General features: G+C 41.1%; 2 protein-coding genes across 6 annotated transcripts in view; one reads left to right on the forward strand and one right to left on the reverse strand.

Annotated features, from left to right (window-relative positions):
- LOC136882276 (alpha-tocopherol transfer protein) overlaps positions 1–16264 on the reverse strand; it is a 54411-nt gene extending 38147 nt beyond the window's left edge. For all 4 annotated transcript variants that reach the window (XM_067154828.2, XM_067154829.2, XM_067154827.2 and 1 more), the window contains exon 1: positions 16197–16264. In XM_067154828.2, the coding sequence (XP_067010929.2) occupies positions 16197–16264 (68 nt within the window). The remainder of the gene's footprint in view (positions 1–16196) is intronic.
- The window catches only part of LOC136882274 (solute carrier organic anion transporter family member 74D), a 58626-nt gene that overhangs the window by 586 nt on the left and 38973 nt on the right, over positions 1–19067 (forward strand). The window contains exons 1-4 of one of the 2 annotated variants that reach the window (XM_068229542.1): positions 16232–16501; positions 17922–18114; positions 18449–18682; positions 18755–18946. In XM_068229542.1, the coding sequence (XP_068085643.1) occupies positions 16232–16501; positions 17922–18114; positions 18449–18682; positions 18755–18946 (889 nt within the window). Of the gene's footprint in view, positions 1–16231; positions 16502–17921; positions 18115–18448; positions 18683–18754; positions 18947–19067 lie in introns of those variants that run through there. The other variant, XM_068229543.1, reaches the window with a different exon arrangement.

Genomic DNA, 19067 nt, shown 5'->3' on the forward strand with positions numbered 1-19067 from the left:
CTTCTTCGTTGGTAGTCTGTCCTGGAACTTCTTATGTTTAAACATCTTCCTGAGTGCTGTCCGATCCTTTAAGATTCCTTCTGTTATTCCCAGTTCCTGTAGATCTTTATCCACTTCGATCAACCATGGTGACTTGGTCTTCCTATTTTGCCAGTAGCTGAGAATCCGGTTGGTCAATCTGGTAGGATGCATCATGTAGACGTGCTAGGCGTCTCTTCCTTGCTACACTTGTAGAGCTCTTGGTTAGGCCGTCTTTTATAACTGTCCCCTTCCTTGACTGGCCCCAGTATCTTCCTCATTATCGTTCTTTCCCGGATTTCAAGTTTTTCCATGAGTCCCTTCCTGTTGAATGTTAAACATTCTAAAGCATATAAGGCTTCGGGACGGATGACTGTCTGGTAGTGCTTCATCTTAGTATTACGAGAGAGACACTTTTTATTTTAGGTATTCTTGGTCAGTTGGTAGGCCATTTCAAGCCTGTTAACTCGAGTTGACAAAGCTGTTCCTTCAGAGAGATTGGATTCCAACCATTCTACCAAGTACTTAAACCTGTTGGTTTTCCTGATCTCTCCCTGTTCCAGATGCAACGTACAAGGAGATTCACCGATGTTCGTGATGAATTGTGTTTATTATTATTATTATTATTATTATTATTATTATTATTATTATTATTATTATTATTATTATTCGAATTAAATAAATTGCAACGAACCTTCATGCTCATACATACGAACTGTACAAGTCATTATACGCTATCTTGCACTTACATAGGTGGATATACAGTATACCGTGTTCATAAATGTATTAAATAAGTGATTGAGTATATAAATAGATATGAAAGTTGTACACCATAAAACGAAAGATTGCATGATATATCAAAAGTTAATGAAATGAATAAGGAAGAACTTAACTTAAAAGAGGAATTATTTAATAAATTAATAGGACAATTTTCTTCAGAAGCTTAATATCAACAATATAAAAAATTTTCGGGTACATATTATTTAACAAGGTATTTTCTAATAATTGTATTGTAAAGTTATTAAATAACCAGTGGATTACATAGGAAAGAACAGCAACTTTTTTTTTTGTACATATATACATCACCATACGTCTTCATTCTAGACTGTTATTCCCTTCAGCGTTCAGTGCGCGAGTTCCTAACCGCAGCTACAATCCTGTAGATAGTTTCTTGGCCTCATTAGTTATATACCTCTTATCTTTAAATAGTTAGAAACTTTCTTTTTTTTATTTTTTATTGTTTTACAATTGGTTTTACGTCGCACCGACACATATACGTCTTATGGCGACGGTGGGATAGGAAGTAGCTAGGAGTGTGCAGGAAGAGGCCGTGGCTTAATTAAGGTTCAGCCCCAGCATTTGCCTGGTGTGAGAATGGGAGACCACGGAAAATCATCTTCAGGGCTGCCGACAGTGGGGTTCTAACCCACTATCTCCCGGATGTGAACTAACAGCTGCGCGCCCCTAACCGCACGGCCAACTCGCCTCTTAGAGATAAGTAGATGGATAAGCTTGAGTGGAGCTTGTAAAAGTAGGAAAGATCATAATATGAAGATAAACTTGGAATTTAAGAGGACAGATTGGGGCAAATATTCGTTTATAGGATGAAGAATAATGGATTGAAGTAAATTATCAAGAGAAATGTTCGATAAATTTCCAAATTCGTTGAAAATTTTTAAGAAAAAGCTCGGTAAACAATTCATAGGGTACCTGTCACCTGGGCGACAGACCGAAATGCAGATCATTGATTGATTGATTGATTGATTGATTGATTGATTGATTGATTGATTGATTGATTGATTGATTGACAAGAGAGGGTCATGAACTCGCTTTGCATTAGATGCCCTAACATCATAGAGTCGGAAGAAAACAAAATGTAAAGGCTTACAATATCTAAAGCTCATAAAACTGACTAACGATAACTTTACATTGGCCATTGTTGTGATGTGATTTGTCTCTTCAGCTGCCACTCCTCTCCGATAGATGGGATCACTGCTGCGTCCCGAGTGAAAGGTGGTGGTGGTGATTATTGTTTTAAGAGGAAGTACAACTAGGCAACCATCCTCTATATAACACTAATCAGAGAGAGAATATGGAAGGGGTCCGACACTTCTAAAAATGAAGGTATCAGCCAAAGGAAGACAAGGGCCACGAAGGGCATGAAAATGAAAGACTCCCTAGGCCTCCATACGTAATACCGTCGGGGTCTGAAAAGAACAAGAGTTGACCAAGAGAGGTCGGATAGATAGATGAAAGTGAGGAGCCTGGCACAAGTAAGTGGAAGAAATGCCAGGACTCAGCTAAGGGCCCCGTGGTTGCCAACCCACGCTCCAAAGTTCAGAGCCCCTGGGGGCCCTTTTAGTCGCCTCTTACGACAGGCAGGGGATGCCGTGGGTGTTATTCTACCGCCCCCACCCACAGGGGGATTCCGAGTGAAACCGTCTGCCTGAATATTGCGGGAAAGTAGCTGGGAGTTACATTCTGTATGATTGCCTCCTCAACAACGGATACTTCACCTAGGAGTCAACAAAGTCATCGAACACAATATTATAAGTTAAACGATTTATTTTTTCTTTCACGATACGGAGCTTCCTGCCAATACATGTTTTCCGAGCGACCAACCGAGCAAAGGAGGGGTGGCCACGCCTCTGTATTCTGGAGACGGAGAGGAGCTGGTCTCCACTGTCACCAGAATGGTTTTCCGTGGTTTTCCATTCTCCTGCACTAAGGCGAATGCCGGGACAGTTCCTAGTATAGACCACGGCCGCCAGTCCCCTCACCTTCACCGTGCCAAATCTCCTGACCTGAGATTCGTCACCCTCTAGGAGGCCCGCCTCCCCCTTCAAGAATAAATATATTTTAGTAATAGTAGTAGTAGTAGGGGTAGTAGCAGTATAGTAGGCCATTTTAACAATTACAGACAACAGACTAAGGTTGTTATTATTATAACAACTTATTTATTTACATTGCGTGGTTTCCCATTTTTACACCAGGCAAATGCTGGGGCTGTACCTTAATTTAGGCCACGGCCGCTTCCTTCCCACTCCTAGACCTTTCCTGTCCCATCGTCGCCACAAGACCTATCTGTGTCGGTGCGACGTAAAGCAAATAGCAAAAAAACTATTTATTTACATTGCATTACTATAGAAGAGTATGTAGCTGCAAATATAAAAATCTGGACTATATCCACTGCTATATTTATTGAATATTTTCGTTGACTTTCACACCTGTAAATTACCGTGTTCCTGGTTTCTTGGTCATGAGCAGGTAGAAGGTAATAACATATTTTGACCGTGTAGATGGATTTGGGACGGAAAAGTTGAACTTATTATTCCTTTCTTTTTTTTTTTTTTTGCGTAATTATGTTTTTACTTTATTATCACTTGTAATGTTAAGCACTGCATATACTTAAGTTGTGTGTGAATTTGTATATGATGTTGCTTGATTTAGAATGTTAAACTAGTCGTATTTCTTGTACTATTTTATTTCCATGGAGTTGCTTGTTGTACTGTTGTTGTTGGGTAATTATGTTTTAACTTTAATATCATATTTCTGTAAGCGATCACTGCCAATCGCGATATGTTTGTTAGTAATAATAACCTACAGCCTGTTTCCAGTCGTTAGACGGGAACAGGAACAGGAATGAATGGAGCCCCTATCTAGCGGCGAGGATAAGAATTGTGCCGGCTGACGATGCTTGTCGCACTCCTCTGGGGGCAATGATTAATGACTGACTGATGAAAAAAAAATATATTGGATATTCTTGATGGAATTAAAGATGACAGGGAAAGCCAGAGTACCTGGAGAAAATCCTGTCCCGCTTCCGCATTGTCCAGTACAAATCTCACGTGGAGTGACTGGGATTTGAACCACTGAACCCAGCGGTGAAAGGCCGGCGCACTACTGTCTGAGCCGCGGAGGATCCAGAACTAGCACTATGATTGTTAAATCATGTATCGAGTTTATTCCCGTCTTGGCCGATCACTAATGGATGAAGAGTATGAGCTCACACAGGGGTTGTCAGGACAACCAGCTGATCCTCGTGTGCTGAGGCCGCGCGGCTGTGTACGTTCGTGGTAATGACACAATGTTATGTAAATCAAATATGCTCGCCTACTTCGTATTCAGAACAAAGGTTACTACAGATAACGAGCAAGTCTACGACCTCGACAGGTCAGAAAGGGAAACATAACTATTGATCTATGTTGTCGATAGAACATAAACGAGCATCAGCATTAGATTCATCAGAAGATCATCATCATCATCATCATCATCATCATCTGTTTACCCTCCAGGTTCGGTTTTTCCCTCGGACTTAGCGAGGGATCCCACCTCTACCGCCTCAGGGGCAGTGTCCTGGAGCTTCAGACTCTTGGTCGGGGGATACAACTGGGGAGTATGACCAGTACCTCGCCCAGGCGGCCTCACCTGCTATGCTGAACAGGGGCCTTGTGGTGGGATGGGAAGATTGGAAGGGATAGGCAAGGAAGAGGGAAGGAAGCGGCCGTGGCCTTAAGTTAGGTACCATCCCGGCATTCGCCTGGAGGAGAAGGGGGAAACCACGGAAAACCACTTTCAGGATGGCTGAGGTGGGAATCGAACCCACCTCTACTCAGTTGACCTCCCGAGGCTGAGTGGACTCCGTTCCAGCCCTCGTACTACTTTTCAAATTTCGTGGCAGAGCCGGAAATCGAACCCGGGCCTCCGGGGGTGGCAGCTAATCACGCTAACCACTACACCACCGATGCTAAAGATGTAGAGATTCAAGGGGGGGGGGGGGGGAAGGGATGAATACCGACAAGCAAGCATGTAATTCCAGAGTAGATAAGGAAGATAGCGAGCCGCGTTCATTATGCTGTCAGCTTCCATCCGGGAGATAGTGGGTTCGAACCCCACTGTCGGCAGACCTGAAGATGGTTCTCCGTGGTTTCCCACTTCCTCACCAGGCAAATGCCGGGGATGTACCTTAATTACGGCCGCGGTCGCTTCCTTCCCACTCTTAGCCCATCGTGGCCATAAGACATGTATGTGTCAGTGCGACGTAAAATAAATAAATAAATAAATAAATAAATAAATAAATAAATAAATAAATAAATAAATAAATAAATAAATAAATAAATAAATAAATAAATAAATAAATAAATAAATAATCTGATTTTTGAAAATTGTTCACACAGAATATAGTTATAAGGACATAAGTGCATCTCTGCATTGACTCACATTAGCGCTCGAGGCTGCTGGCAGGGACTGACCATCTAAAGCAACTGTCAGCCTCAGTAACACTAATAACTAGGGTCCGATTTTTCTTTGTTTTGCTTTTGTACGTTGAAAACATTACTTAACAAACAAAATAGAGGTCCCCATAATAATAAAAACGTAAAATTAAGCAATTTCCTCAATTGTGCTGAAAGTTAAAGGTCTCGAAAATGTTTCAAATTATGGGTCTTGGATAGCTCTACCAAACTACAAAAAAGATAATAATAAATAAATAAATAAATAAATAAAAATAAATAAATAAATAAAACAATCGAAAATCACCTCCGACCTAAATGCAGTTCCGAAAAAACATTCTAAAATCATTTCTTTCTTTATTCATCTTCTTTTTTTTTATCAAATCCTAGCTTAATTAACTCATTTACACAATTATTTCTGTAATGTGTTCCTTGATTCAATACCCTCAGGCGTTTTTTTGATTTTTGAAAAATGTTCGCACCGAATGTACTTGTAAGGGCTTCAGTGAAACTCAACGAGTTCTCAAGTGAAACAAAGCGATGACTCACATTAGCGCTCGTAGTGGTTCTCAAGTGAAACAAAGCGATGACTCACATTAGCGCTCGTAGTGGTTCTCAAGAGAAACAAAGCAATGACTCACATTAGCGCTCGTAGTGGTTCTCAAGAGAAACAAAGCAATGACTCACATTAGCGCTCGTAGTGGTTCTCAAGAGAAACAAAGCAATGACTCACATTAGCGCTCGTAGTGGTGCTTAAGTGAAACAAAGCGATGACTCATATTAGCGCTCGTAGTGGTTCTCAAGTGAAACAAAGCGATGACTCACATTAGCGCTCGTAGTGGTGCTTAAGTGAAACAAAGCAATGCCTCATATTAGCGTTCGTAGTGCTTCTCATGTGAAACAAAGCAATGACTCACATTAGCACTCGTAGTGGTTCTCAAGTGAAACAAAGCAATGACTCATATTAGCGCTCGTAGTGGTTCTCAAGTGAAACAAAACAATGACTCATATTAGCGCTCGTAGTGGTTCTTAAGTGAAACAAAGCAGTGAATCACATTAGCGCTCGTAGTAGTGCTTAAGTGAAACTCTGTATTGAGCGACTTTAACGCTCGTAGTGGTTCTCAAGTGAAACAAAGCAATGACTCACATTAGCGCTCGTAGTAGTGCTTGAGTGAAACTCTGTATTGAGCGACTTTAGCGCTCGTAGTGGTTCTCAAGTGAAACAAAGCAATGACTCACATTAGCGCTCGTAGTAGTGCTTGAGTGAAACTCTGTATTGACCGACTTTAGCGCTCGTAGTAGTTCTCAAGTGAAACAGAGCAATGACTCACATTAGCGCTCGTAGTGGTGCTTAAGTGAAACAATGTATTGACTGACATTAGCGCTTGTAGTGTTAGAAAAAGGTAAACTGCTAATGTAACGATGGAGAACGATGATTAAGAGAGACTGCAGAAGATCTTGAGAAGGTGCTGAATGGTATGGACGAAGTCTTCGATAAGGAGTACAAGATGAAAAATAAGTCCAAAACAAAAGTTATGGGGTGCAGTCGAACAAAGGCAGGTGATGCAGGAAATATTAAATTAGGAAATGAAGTCTTAAAGGAAGTAAAAGAATATTGTTACTTGGGTAGTAAAATAACTAACAATGGCAGAAGTAAGGAGGACATAAAATGCATATTAGCACAAGCAAGGAAGAGCTTTCTTAAGAAAAGAAATTTGCTCACTTCAAACATTGATATAGGAATCAGAAAGATGTTTTTGAAGACTTTCGTGTGGAGCGTGGCATTGTATGGAAGTGAAACATGGACGATAACTAGCTCAGAAAGAAAGAGAATAGAAGTATTTGAAATGTGGTGTTACAGAAGGATGCTGAAGGTGAGATGGATCGATGAAGAGATACTGAATCGAATTGGCGAGAGGAGATCGATTTGGCTAAATTTGACGAGAAGAAGAGATAGAATGATAGGACACATCTTAAGACACCCAGGACTTGTTCAGCTGGTTTTTGAAGAAAGTGTAGGTGGTAAGAACGGTAGGGGTAGACCAAGGTATGAATATGACAAGCAGATTAGAGCAAATGTGCGATGCGATAGTTACGTAGAAATGAAAAGGTTAGCACAGGACAGGGTGGCATGGAGGGCTGCATCAAACCAGTCTATGAACTGATGACTCAAACAACAACAAAGAAAAGGATAGTAATTTTTAGGAATAAATAAAGAATATATTCTGATACTTTATTACATTTTATTTACCTAAAATTCGTAGTTCATATCCCGAGGATGTTTACAACATGGAGCTGCTCGGGATTTTTCTCATAATACGTATCTTGCGAATATTTATCGCCAAAAACTGTGTTTTATCATCATCATCATCATCTGTTTATCCTCCAGGTTCGGTTTTTCCCTCGGACTCAGCGAGGGATCCCACCTCTACCGCCTCAAGGGCAGTGTCCTGGAGCTTCAGACTCTTGGTCGGGGGATACAACTGGAGAGTATGACCAGTACCTCGCCCAGGCGGCCTCACCTGCTATGCTGAACAGGGGCCTTGTGGAGGGATGGGAAGATTGGAAGGGATAGGCAAGGAAGAGGGAAGGAAGCGGCCGTGGCCTTAAGTTAGGTACCATCCCGGCATTCGCCTGGAGGAGAAGTGGGAAACCACGGAAAACCACTTCCAGGATGGCTGAGGTGGGAATCGAACCCACCTCTACTCAGTTGACCTCCCGAGGCTGAGTGGACCCCGTTCCAGCCCTCGTACCACTTTTCAAATTTCGTGGCAGAGCCGGGAATCGAACCCGGGCCTCCGGGGGTGGCAGCTAATCACGCTAACCACTACACCACAGAGGCGGACTGTGTTTTATATCAGCAACAATTTTGTTGGACGTAGATCATGTTGCTTCACTTTTCTTTCAATTTATCGGAACTCTTTTTCTCCCCTTTAGGCGGAGTCAAAGGATGCATTATCTGTACCTCCTGCATGTCGTGAGAGGCTACTAAGAGGGGAAGAAACAAAAACATATCCATGATTCTATGCTTTCCCGAGTAGTGAGCAAATTTACATTTATATTTTACCCATCTTATTTTGTAGGACACCAATCTATCTCAGATCTTTTACATTCGAACCATCACGACTTTGTCGCCTTTGGCCTTATAAAATTCTAACCTTTTTAGTCGTTTGACACATGTGCCATTTATCTTTACTTTTTAATCGACGATATTATTGTTCTAATTTGCCGTACAATTCCTATTAAATCTCAATCCATGTTAACTTACAGGGTCTCTTATATAAACAGTGTTTGTTCTCTGCGCTACGGCAGCTGCCTCGGTCGGCCGCCCTGCTTTAAGCGTGTATACAATCTTATATGAAATCTTATAAAAGATGCTGGAAGTGTCGTCCGTCCTGGGTTTGTATGTGGTAACCACATTCTGACTGACACGAGTGAGTTCTGTCACTGTAATGTTTCTGATTTCATTCGTAATGTTTTCTTTCAGCTCCTCCAATGTGTAAGGATTTGTTCGATACATTTTTTCTTTCAGTTAACCCCACAAGTAAACATCAGACACTGTTAGATAGCTGCCTCTGTGGATCCGTGGTAGAGTGTCTCGGCCTCCGGATCCCAAGATAGCGGGTTCAAACCCGGCAGAGGTAGTCGGATTTTTGAAGGGCGGAAAAAAGTCCATTCGACACTCCATGTCGTACGATGTCGGCATGTAAAAGATCTCTGGTGATACATTTGGTATTTACCCGACAAAATTAATTAAAATCTCAGCCATAGACGCCCAAGAGAGATCCGGTTTACTCTGTCTGCCATCTAACGGACCTAGAGTAAAACGGAACGTCGAAATTGACGAGCAGACAGTCAGATGGCGTCAAATCGAAATGTCTGCACACGGTAGCTGAGGCCATAGATTATTATTATTATTATTATTATTATTATTATTATTATTATTATTATTATTATTATTATTATTATTATTATTATTATTGTCCGCCTCTGTGGTGTAGTGGTTAGCGTGATTAGCCGCCACCCCCGGAGGCCCGGGTTCGATTCCCGGCTCTGCCACGAAATTTGAAAAGTGGTACGAGGGTTGGAACGGGGTCCACTCAGCCTCGGGAGGTCAACTGAGTAGAGGTGGGTTCGATTCCCACCTCAGCCATCCTGGAAGTGGTTTTCCGTGGTTTCCCACTTCTCCAGGCGAATGCCGGGATGGTACCTAACTTAAGGCCACGGCCGCTTCCTTCCCCCTTCCTTGCCTGTCCCATCCATTCTTCCCATCCCTCCACAAGGCCCCTCTTCAGCATAGCAGGTGAGGCCACCTAGGCGAGGTACTGGTCATACTCCCCAGTTGTATCCCCCGACCAAGAGTCTGAAGCTCCAGGACACTGCCCTTGAGGCGGTAGAGGTGGGATCCCTCGCTAAGTCCGAGGGAAAAACCGAACCTGGAGGGTAAACAGATGATGATGATTATTATTATTATTATTATTATTATTATTATTATTATTATTATTATTATTATTATTATTATTATTATTATTACTGTTAGATCTGGAGAACGAGGGGGAAACAGACCAGCAATGATCACTGTCTGCAAACACTTCCGAGATTGTAAGAAGGGAATCTTCTGCTGTATGAGCAGGAGCTGAATCTTGTTTGAAATCATCCACGCGATTTTTCTTTTTCCCGTTAACTGATGGAAGATTGGCGTCACAATGCCATCTTGGTGCCTCTCTGCATTTACTGTCCTCTTGGAAAAGAAATACGCCCAATTATTCGTCTTGAACTAACAGTACACCAAACATCAATCTTCCTATCATAATGAGGGACGTCATAAACATCATTAGGATTTTCTGCACACCAATAGCGAGAGTTATGACTGTTCATACGACCATTACGACGAAAATACGGTGTTGAAATGATAACTGTCTCGCCATGTTAACAGATGAGATTCAGACTGGCGACTGATGCTTGCCAGGTCAAACAGGTGCGAGCTGCGCGCGCCTCCCATACTACAGCTGCCATAGCGCAGAGTACAGACACGGTGCGTTCGGTCTGAGTTTATGTGAGAGACCATGTATTGTACCCTGATGAGATAGGCCCTAGTTTCATGATTTGATTTTGATATGAGAAATACAGATACATAGAAATATTAAATTAAATACAGTGTCAGTTTTGTGTGGACGGTAGAGTTTCAACATAACCTAGACATATCGCGACTCCCAGTCGCCACAGTAAGCTTGTCATTAAGGGGAAAATGTTTCTTGGTCAGAAGATAAGAGGATTAAATCTAGAGCTCACAACAACAGAATAATGACTACCAGGAAGTAGAAGAGTATATATTTCGGACCAAGGCCGAGCAGATGTATCACCAATACCGAGAATATGACGTGCCAGTTTTTCCACGCCCGAGGCATTTGGTGTTGTCAACGTTACAAGGAAGAGATTTCAAACTAACCGAAGCGGTGTTGACCAATGAGAAAATATGTCACAGGCCCGCAGATAAACCAACATAAGAAAAACTCAGAGTGAACTCTAGTTAGCTTCTCCGATAACAATAATTAAATTATTCCAACCACATAATTGAATAGAGGGGATTTTTGTGATATCATTCCCAGGTTGAATAATTGTAATCGTAATAAATTAAAGTAATGAATTCGTGGAAATGACCCACGCTATCTCGCCATTGGTCGAGATGAGCACGCCATCAGGGACGCCGAGTTAGCGCGCGAAAGGTGGAGGACAGAAATTAAGTGATATTTCCATGATCACCGAACGATAGGAGTTCAGAATACGACACATGAATGTGTATCACCAGTGTATTAAGTAGGATAAAGCAAGAGATCCAAATCCACCTGCATATGCCGATTTAGGATAACCAACCCCCCTCTCCAGGAGCTGACAGCGGATGACCCCGGCGGGAAATCATATCGTCCATAAAAGTCCAGAAGCGGACCTCACATCACTCAGTTCTTACCAGTCACCAGTCGTTATCGGTCACCAGTCGTGTCAGTCGTAATGAAGTAGTTGAGACTCTGACACGTTGACTCTGTAAGTCAGTACCTCGGGACGCATTCGAAGTCAGTTAGAGCTGAAAGTACGTGAATTATTAGGAGAATGAATACGAACAGTGAAATTATCAATAGTACCGAGTGTGTATAATCAGTATAATGTTGAATTTAATGAATGTCATGTGTTTAAATAATAAATAACTAACGGAACGCCGATAGTACCTTTGGAAGGCAGTGTGCGGAGCCTGAAGTAAACACCTCAAGATAGACGGTGAATAACTATCCGAGCAGGGAATTATAGGAGCTAGGCGATTATCAAGACGGCTTAGAAATAAACCAGGAAGTGCCGATTGAAGACGCGATACGCGCCGGTTCAAATGAACGACATTTCGTCGTAATGTGCCACGACGTGTGTTTCGGGCATATATGAAGATTATATTGTGCGAGTGTCAGGGGTCTAGGAGCACCTATAAATGTTTTTTTTTGTTATTAGTATTCCTGTGTAAAATAGTGTAATAAGGTATTAATCATGGGTAGTCACCCAGAAGTGTTTTATGGTGTTAAATTTGTATTGTGCGACATGATGGACGAGTAGATCACCATGGGGCCGTAAGGCCTATATCTCCTCCGCTACGAGACAATGGAATTCTACATAGGAATGAGTACACAATTTTGATATTGGGGGATGTTATCGCGACTAAACGGGGTTCAGTGTAAATTAATTATGGTCCGCTTCCCGAGTCCATGATTTTATTTTTTTGTTAGACGGACGAACTAATTTATATTAACGTAATAATGGGTTAGATTAATTAATTTGAGTATTTGTTTGTTGTATATAATGTAAATATGGGATATATTTCTTTCAATTAATGCATTCTGTTTGTAATACTTTGAATTAAGTTCATTTCAAGTGTTAAATTCTTTTTTTGTGCTAACCCATTTATTTGAATTTCATTCACTGCGGTGATCATTTGTATTTTAATTAGGAATAATTTCTATTAGACAGCCAGATTATGAAAGAGCCAGAGTATGGAAGATTTGTGTTGCGTACGGAAGGTCATTAAAATACTAATAATAATCATGTTTGTGAGTCGACAAAGGAAAGTAAAATAATAATAATAATATGCAAGTTAAAGTATAATAATAATAATGACGGTGCTTCGCGAGTTAGCCAGTGCAAATATAATAATCAAAGTGGAGATGACATGTAGCGTTAAAGACTTTCATTCGCGTAGTCAGTTTGATTTTACGTAAATTTTTGATTTTACGTTTTTGGACTTTAATTTAACCATTAAAAATTTGTTTAAAAGCGATATAGGCACGTGAATTAGAATGGTCACGATATGTTAAAAGCCCAGAATGATTTGAGCCCATATTTAGAGTTGGAAGTCATGAGGGACGAATATCCGGCATGAAATAAATTGAGCCGTATTGTTTGTAATGATGAAATAGATTAATCTCAAGGCCTAAGATGATATAAATGCATATGCCGGTGTTATTAGTGGTAGAATCCACGCACCGATGATTATTTTATGAATTAAATGTTTGAAGAGTTCCGATGAAAAGAAATGGACTTCAAATTTGAAGGAATAGTTTAGCAATCGCCGGCATTGGAGGTATTTGCCCAGCCGCGATGTGCCATAGGTTCTGAGATGTGTCTTGGGAGGACAGGTGTCCCCATATAAAATTAACGGCAGTACGAAGTTGAAGGTACGGTCCCGAATACCGGGTTGTCCCGACTAATATAAAGCAGATCTTAGTGGTTCATAACGGGATTTAACATATGTGACTAAATTCTAAAGAGTGGAAATTAAAATATCATCTTTCCATTTTTAATAATAATAATAACAATAATCATACTCCAAGTGAATCTTGTCTTAAATCAAGTGCTTAGTGCCAAGATAAATCGGAATCGTAAAAGGGGTTATGCGTTAAACATATTAAGAGTGAACTACCGTGTAACAGGCGAAATTAAGTTAAAAAAAAATAATAATAATAAAAACTAAGCTACTTTTTTTTTGAAGAATTAATTTTTTTTATATTTTGGACATAATAATGATGTTGGGAGATGAAATGAAAGATTTGAGATTTTTAACTAATAATAATAATAATAAATAAAATATTTGAAGAAGGAGAAGAAGAATAACCAATGAAGGTACTTTTTTTAATTTTATTTTTTTGATGAAAATAATAAGAGCGAGAAGTTGGAGTATTATAGCAAGGATGATTACGGGTTACGATAATCACGATTTCCACTATTAATAATAATAATAATATTATTAATAATAATAATAATAATAATAAATATTTATGAGGAAGCTGATCATTATATTGTGCGGATAAATTAGTAGGAAGAACGACCCTTCGTTTGAAACGTCGGCAAGGGTTGGCATATAATCATCCCGGATGACAAATGATAATAATCAAAAATAGGATTATAATTGAAATTAATGATAATAATAAAATTAATTGATGGTAGTCAAAGAATATGCTAATGATCAGATAAAGAATGGTAATGATATTATCTAATAATAATAGGAGGATATGCTAGGGACAGTCATCCTGTGTCGAACTGCTCTGAACCAGATGTTGGGTTTTCACGGGGAGATTGTTAGCGGTAGATACGTAAATAACCCACGGACGGCACATGTTTTCATGGTCAGAGCAGAGTAATGAACCTTTCCGTACGTCTTGTCATATTGACAAGTGTAAATATTAAAGTAGCTTTTGAGTTAATGAACTCTACCTGGTGTGTTTGTGAATCTGGAAATAATAGGCTAGAGTTTGTCCGTATTATAAATTCCCGTTTTTTCGAGGCGATAACATTCTTCAAGGTGGGTGTCCGGCTCACCAGAATGTACATACCGGAAGTGTCTCATGTCCAAACGGAACGAGGAGACGACAGTAAAAAGTTACTGTCGTGCCTTCGTCTCCGAAAGAAGATCTCCAGCGGTGAAACGTCCAATCATAAGGATGTGAATTCGATCCCCAGTAACCAATTGGGGCGAATTCACCAGATGTTTTACACTACCAGAGTAGTGAGGTAAAATCCAAGTATTATGTCATTTATTTTTCAGGATTAAAGTGTCCCAATGTAAATTTGTCATCATGTGTAGTATGCAAAATAAGTGAATAAATTGCTCCTCATTGCAATTTCAATAGGAAACAGCTTCCATATCTTTTCATTGTAGTTAGTCCAGTATGCCCATGGAATTTAAGTTGTCACTTCCCAGTCCTATTGTGGAGTCAAAAATTTGTATCCATGAATGAGTCGTCCCCCGTAACCTTAAATTTTCATGCCCCGTTCATCCCTGTGTTCATTTGATGCGCCGATATATAATTTTTTTGATTTTCTTTATATAATTTTTTTTTATCGTTTTCGAACTGATCACCCCTGAGATAAATGCTAGTCTGGGACTCAGGAGGTGGGCGGGTGCAGTATGTGTTGCCTAAAATAGGTCGTAGTACAATGCAGTCCCTTTTTTGCTACCTGACCGAGTTTTGTCTCTCCATTCATTGTCAAATTTCAGAAGCATAATTACAGTTGAACCTAACTTATACGCATATCGAGGGGAAGAGAAGAGACTACTTTTAACTCAGAATTACTTAGAAATCAGACTTACACAATACATCACATATTTACTGAAAAAAACAATGGAATAGACCTACGTGTGTAAATCCTTGCAAATATTAAATAAATTAAGACAGAAAATATTATTTTGAACTTGGTCCAGCCTTAAAGAAATCAGATAGTTTGGCTTGTTTCACTTTTCTTGCAGTAAGAATATAAATCTCCTTTAGCAATCTTAGTAATGAATTCAAAGCATTTTCACTACAAAACTTCGCACTGATGTAACGCCTACACACTTCGATTGCACTTAACACTTCACTCAGTTTAGGTCTCAAGATTCAAGCGCCGCGTTGTTGGCATAGATCAGCAATAATCTCTTCATCCGGTAGTTCTCCACATACAGCCAGATTATCATCGAAAAGCACAAAAGTATCGAATTCTATGCCCTCCGGTAGTGTTACCTCATTGTTAGACAAAACTTCGTCCCCATAATAATCATCAGAGGCAGCCTCTTCTGGTGAGACACCGGATTTGCGGAAACAGTTGCTGGTTGTGGAGGATGAGACCTGCTTCCAGGTAGCCGAAATAAAATCCATGGCTTGTAGGTTCATTTCCTGCATCACTCAGTGTTATTAAATGTTGAACCAGCATTTTTCTGTAATGCACTTTGAATTTTCTTTTGCAAGTTGCTTTACGTCGCACCGACAATGATAGGTCTTATGGCGACGATACTTTGAAATTTGCTGTTGTTCCCACGAAATAAATTCTCATATTCAAACAAATTTACTGCATTTTATGTTGGTTCCGCACCAAAACTGCCCACTGTACTTATCATGTATCTCAATCTTTGGCGGCGTGTCAAAAACAATGAAGGTAGTTGGGGGAGCGAATGGGACTCGCCTTTGATAAGCCGCCAGTAAGTAAGTGTCAACAATTGTCACTCGGCGAAACTCTTTGTGTTCTGTTTCAGCACCGAAACCCGATCGCTCTACTTCCACCTACGCCGGCAAAGAGGAAACTTCGTAAGTACAGTACCGTAGTTTCTTTTTAAGAAGTACATTCTCATTGCAATTACGCAAAACTCAGTTATATTTCACTGACACTTAATACGTATAACAGCGAATTACGTATAAACGGATTACGTATAAATAAGGTTTAATTAACACGCTTTTATATTATATTTTGCCGGGACCTAAAGGAAATTACGTACAAATACGAATTACGTAGAACAGAGTTACGTATAAAGCAGGTTCAACTGTATATAATTATGGTTTAACAACATTAATATTAAGTCATGATTTTCATACTTTACTTTGATAAAGTAAAGAAAGCGTGGACACACCATCGTGATTTGTGAGATCTGGCTGTACTTACTGGTTTCTTCTCTTGTCAGCTGATGTGGTTACGTCATGAGTGGACAAGATGACCTCAGTCTGGGGCATGAACGGACTGAAAATTCCAGTGGTTATGTGAAAGCTGACCGGACTGATAAGAGAGGGGAATGTCAGATTACCGAGGACAGTGGCGTGTTCGAGAATTCGACACTTGAAGAAGAAGAAGATGAGAACATCACTCGTAATTCCACTAAACTGTGCCTAGCTGCCGCTTCCAGTCCATCCTCTGAGGAAGACCCTCCAGAAGAACATGAACTGCTGTCAGACGACACCTCAAAGTACCAGGTAAGTGGTAGACTTCTTTTAGACTTAGTTTCTACGACACGGGTACATGGGAAGAAAAATTGTAAGACTCTTTTAGTGTTTGGGTAGAACGCATGCATCACTGAGAGCATGTAACTGAAGATTATGTTTAATGTCTCAGTTGACAGATAAAAGAGGCGGATACCTGTTGTAAGAAACGAACTGAAAATCTGAAACGTACTTTTCATGAAATAGCGCTTCAAAATTTTGCTAAATATGTGACGTCACCACACACACTCTGTTACAAGATGGCGCTGTGTTGACTCGCGCGCTCAGTTGGAGGTTAGCTGTCGTTGTGAGCACATTGTGGTCAGTTGTATAGAATGACAAATTCAATAATGGAAAAAATTCCGCAAAAACATTCAAAAGTAGGAGTTGAAAAGAGAAAAGTGAATGATGAAGGGAAAAATAGAAATGAAACTAAAAAAGCGTAATAGGCGTTATTATGAGAAATTAAAACAGCAAAAAAAATTATGAGTACATCTACGGAACGCTCAAAACGCTGCGGTCATTACAAAAGTGAAATCCTACCGCCAATGTTTTCCTTAGCGTTGACATTAAACTGGTAAAGAAGAAATGAGCGAGGGGTGTGTTGAAGGCAGGTCACAGGTCATTGGCTATCACGTGGCTCTCGCCTGGATGAGCCGAGTTTAAGTCCCGTTGCAGAGCATTACACTGCAAATCCAGGAAATTCCAAATGTTCTTGAATGTACGCAGCGTTTAGATAAAATGGCCACACAAATACAGGGGACGGCATTTGACGATGTGCTGGAAGAAGTGTTCTTCGTTTAGAAATACTGATACTAATACTAATACTAGAAATACTAATTCATAAAAGAAATCTTATTGTGAACAAGACCAGCGCTCTCTCCCCCTACCACAGTCCCAACGACAAGTTTCCGCTAGCCCAGGCATGAATGACAACTCTGAGTGCATGAGAAACAGCTGTTGCGAACGCTACCCCAGAACATTATCAGACAGCGCAAGCCGTCCAATACATGTATATGTCGCAGGATAATTCAGCCGTTTAAAAAAAAGAAAGCTAGTCTATTTACAATCAGCGGCCCTTTTGTACAAAAATGTCAATTGCTATCCAGTAACGCATGCTTCCTTCGCTAAGGCAGCTACGTATTCATTATGCTGTATTCTGATGTGGGCAGAGATCCATACCGTACGAAGTTTACTCTGGAACCGCATCTTTGGAGTTCATGGGGAAAAGACTTGCGCCCGCGTGCACATGTATTTCGAGCACTGCGCTTACGGCTGGCAATCTTTGACACCCGTGCGCTAACCCTGCGTGGATTTCGATGTAAGGCAATTAGCAGGTGAACGGCCCTCGTATAACCGAATTCGTGGTTGTTTTATCAGTGTCTCAGTTTGTGTGTTGTTGCTTTGTTGGCAGGACGATGACCTGGACGAGACGAGGTGCGGGCTGGGGCCCTTCAAGCCAGCTTGGCTGCAGAAACTGGCCAGCAAGAAGACCTACGTCCTGCTGCACGGCCTCATCGGGATGAACATGTTCGCTCTGGGCTCCTACTTCGTAGGCACCATCAGCACCATGGAGAAGAGGTTCAAGATTCCGAGCCGCACTTCAGGTAAATACAGTGTATTTTAGTAGAGATCCAGCTGTGAGCTTGCTTTAGTCAGATAGTGGGTTCGAACCCCGCTGTCGGCAGCCCTGCGTTCCCATTTTCACACCAGGCAAATGCTGGGGCTGTACCTTAATTAAGACAACAGTCGCTTCCTTCCCACTGCATTAGCCTTCAGTTTCACTTGTATAGAACTATACACATCCCAAATACTTGAGACGATCTACTTGTTCCAGTTTTGTATTCCTGATTCCAACCTACCACCCCACCCCTCCTCCTACTGATATCAAGGTCACTGCATCTTTCTTTTAAGTTCCAAGGTATTTACTTGCTGTTGCAGGAATTATTTCCTCAGCCTGGGACATCGGCTCCTTCTTCTCCCTCCTGGTGTTTGCTTACCTGGGCAGCAGAGGGCACAAGACGAGGTACGTGGCGGCCGGCACCTTCGCCATAGGATTGTCCTGCTTTCTGCGACTCGTCCCACACCTATTATTCGGTCCAGGACAGGACGCCGTGGAGCTCACCGAGGAGTATGGCGCCAGCTTGGTTCTGCTCAACGAGTCCAGTAGAGAAGGTAGTAGGATCGAGTGTGCTGTGAATTCGCTCTGACCTCCTTCCTCCAGTTCACAGCTGCCACGTGTTCCAGATGGTGTCGCCCTCTGCGGGAAGCCCTTCACTGGCCAGGAGGACTGCTCCGATAGCGGAGCCATCTCCATGCCGGCGATCATCCTCTTCATGGCCCACATCATCCTGGGGATCGGCGGATCCATGTACTACACCTTGGGCATGGCCTACTTGGACGACAACACCAAGAGAAGCAAAGCCCCCGTCTACTTGGGTAACATTCTTATCTTTGACAAGAACTCTCTATAACACTTTTTCCCTTTTACAAAGCAGTCATAAGCGAACTGTTGATACGATATAGTCCGCACTTCATGAATGAGATCAGAAGGAGGGAT

Source organism: Anabrus simplex, chromosome 10 (genome assembly GCF_040414725.1).
Source record: "Anabrus simplex isolate iqAnaSimp1 chromosome 10, ASM4041472v1, whole genome shotgun sequence".
Classification (NCBI taxonomy): domain Eukaryota; kingdom Metazoa; phylum Arthropoda; class Insecta; order Orthoptera; family Tettigoniidae; genus Anabrus; species Anabrus simplex.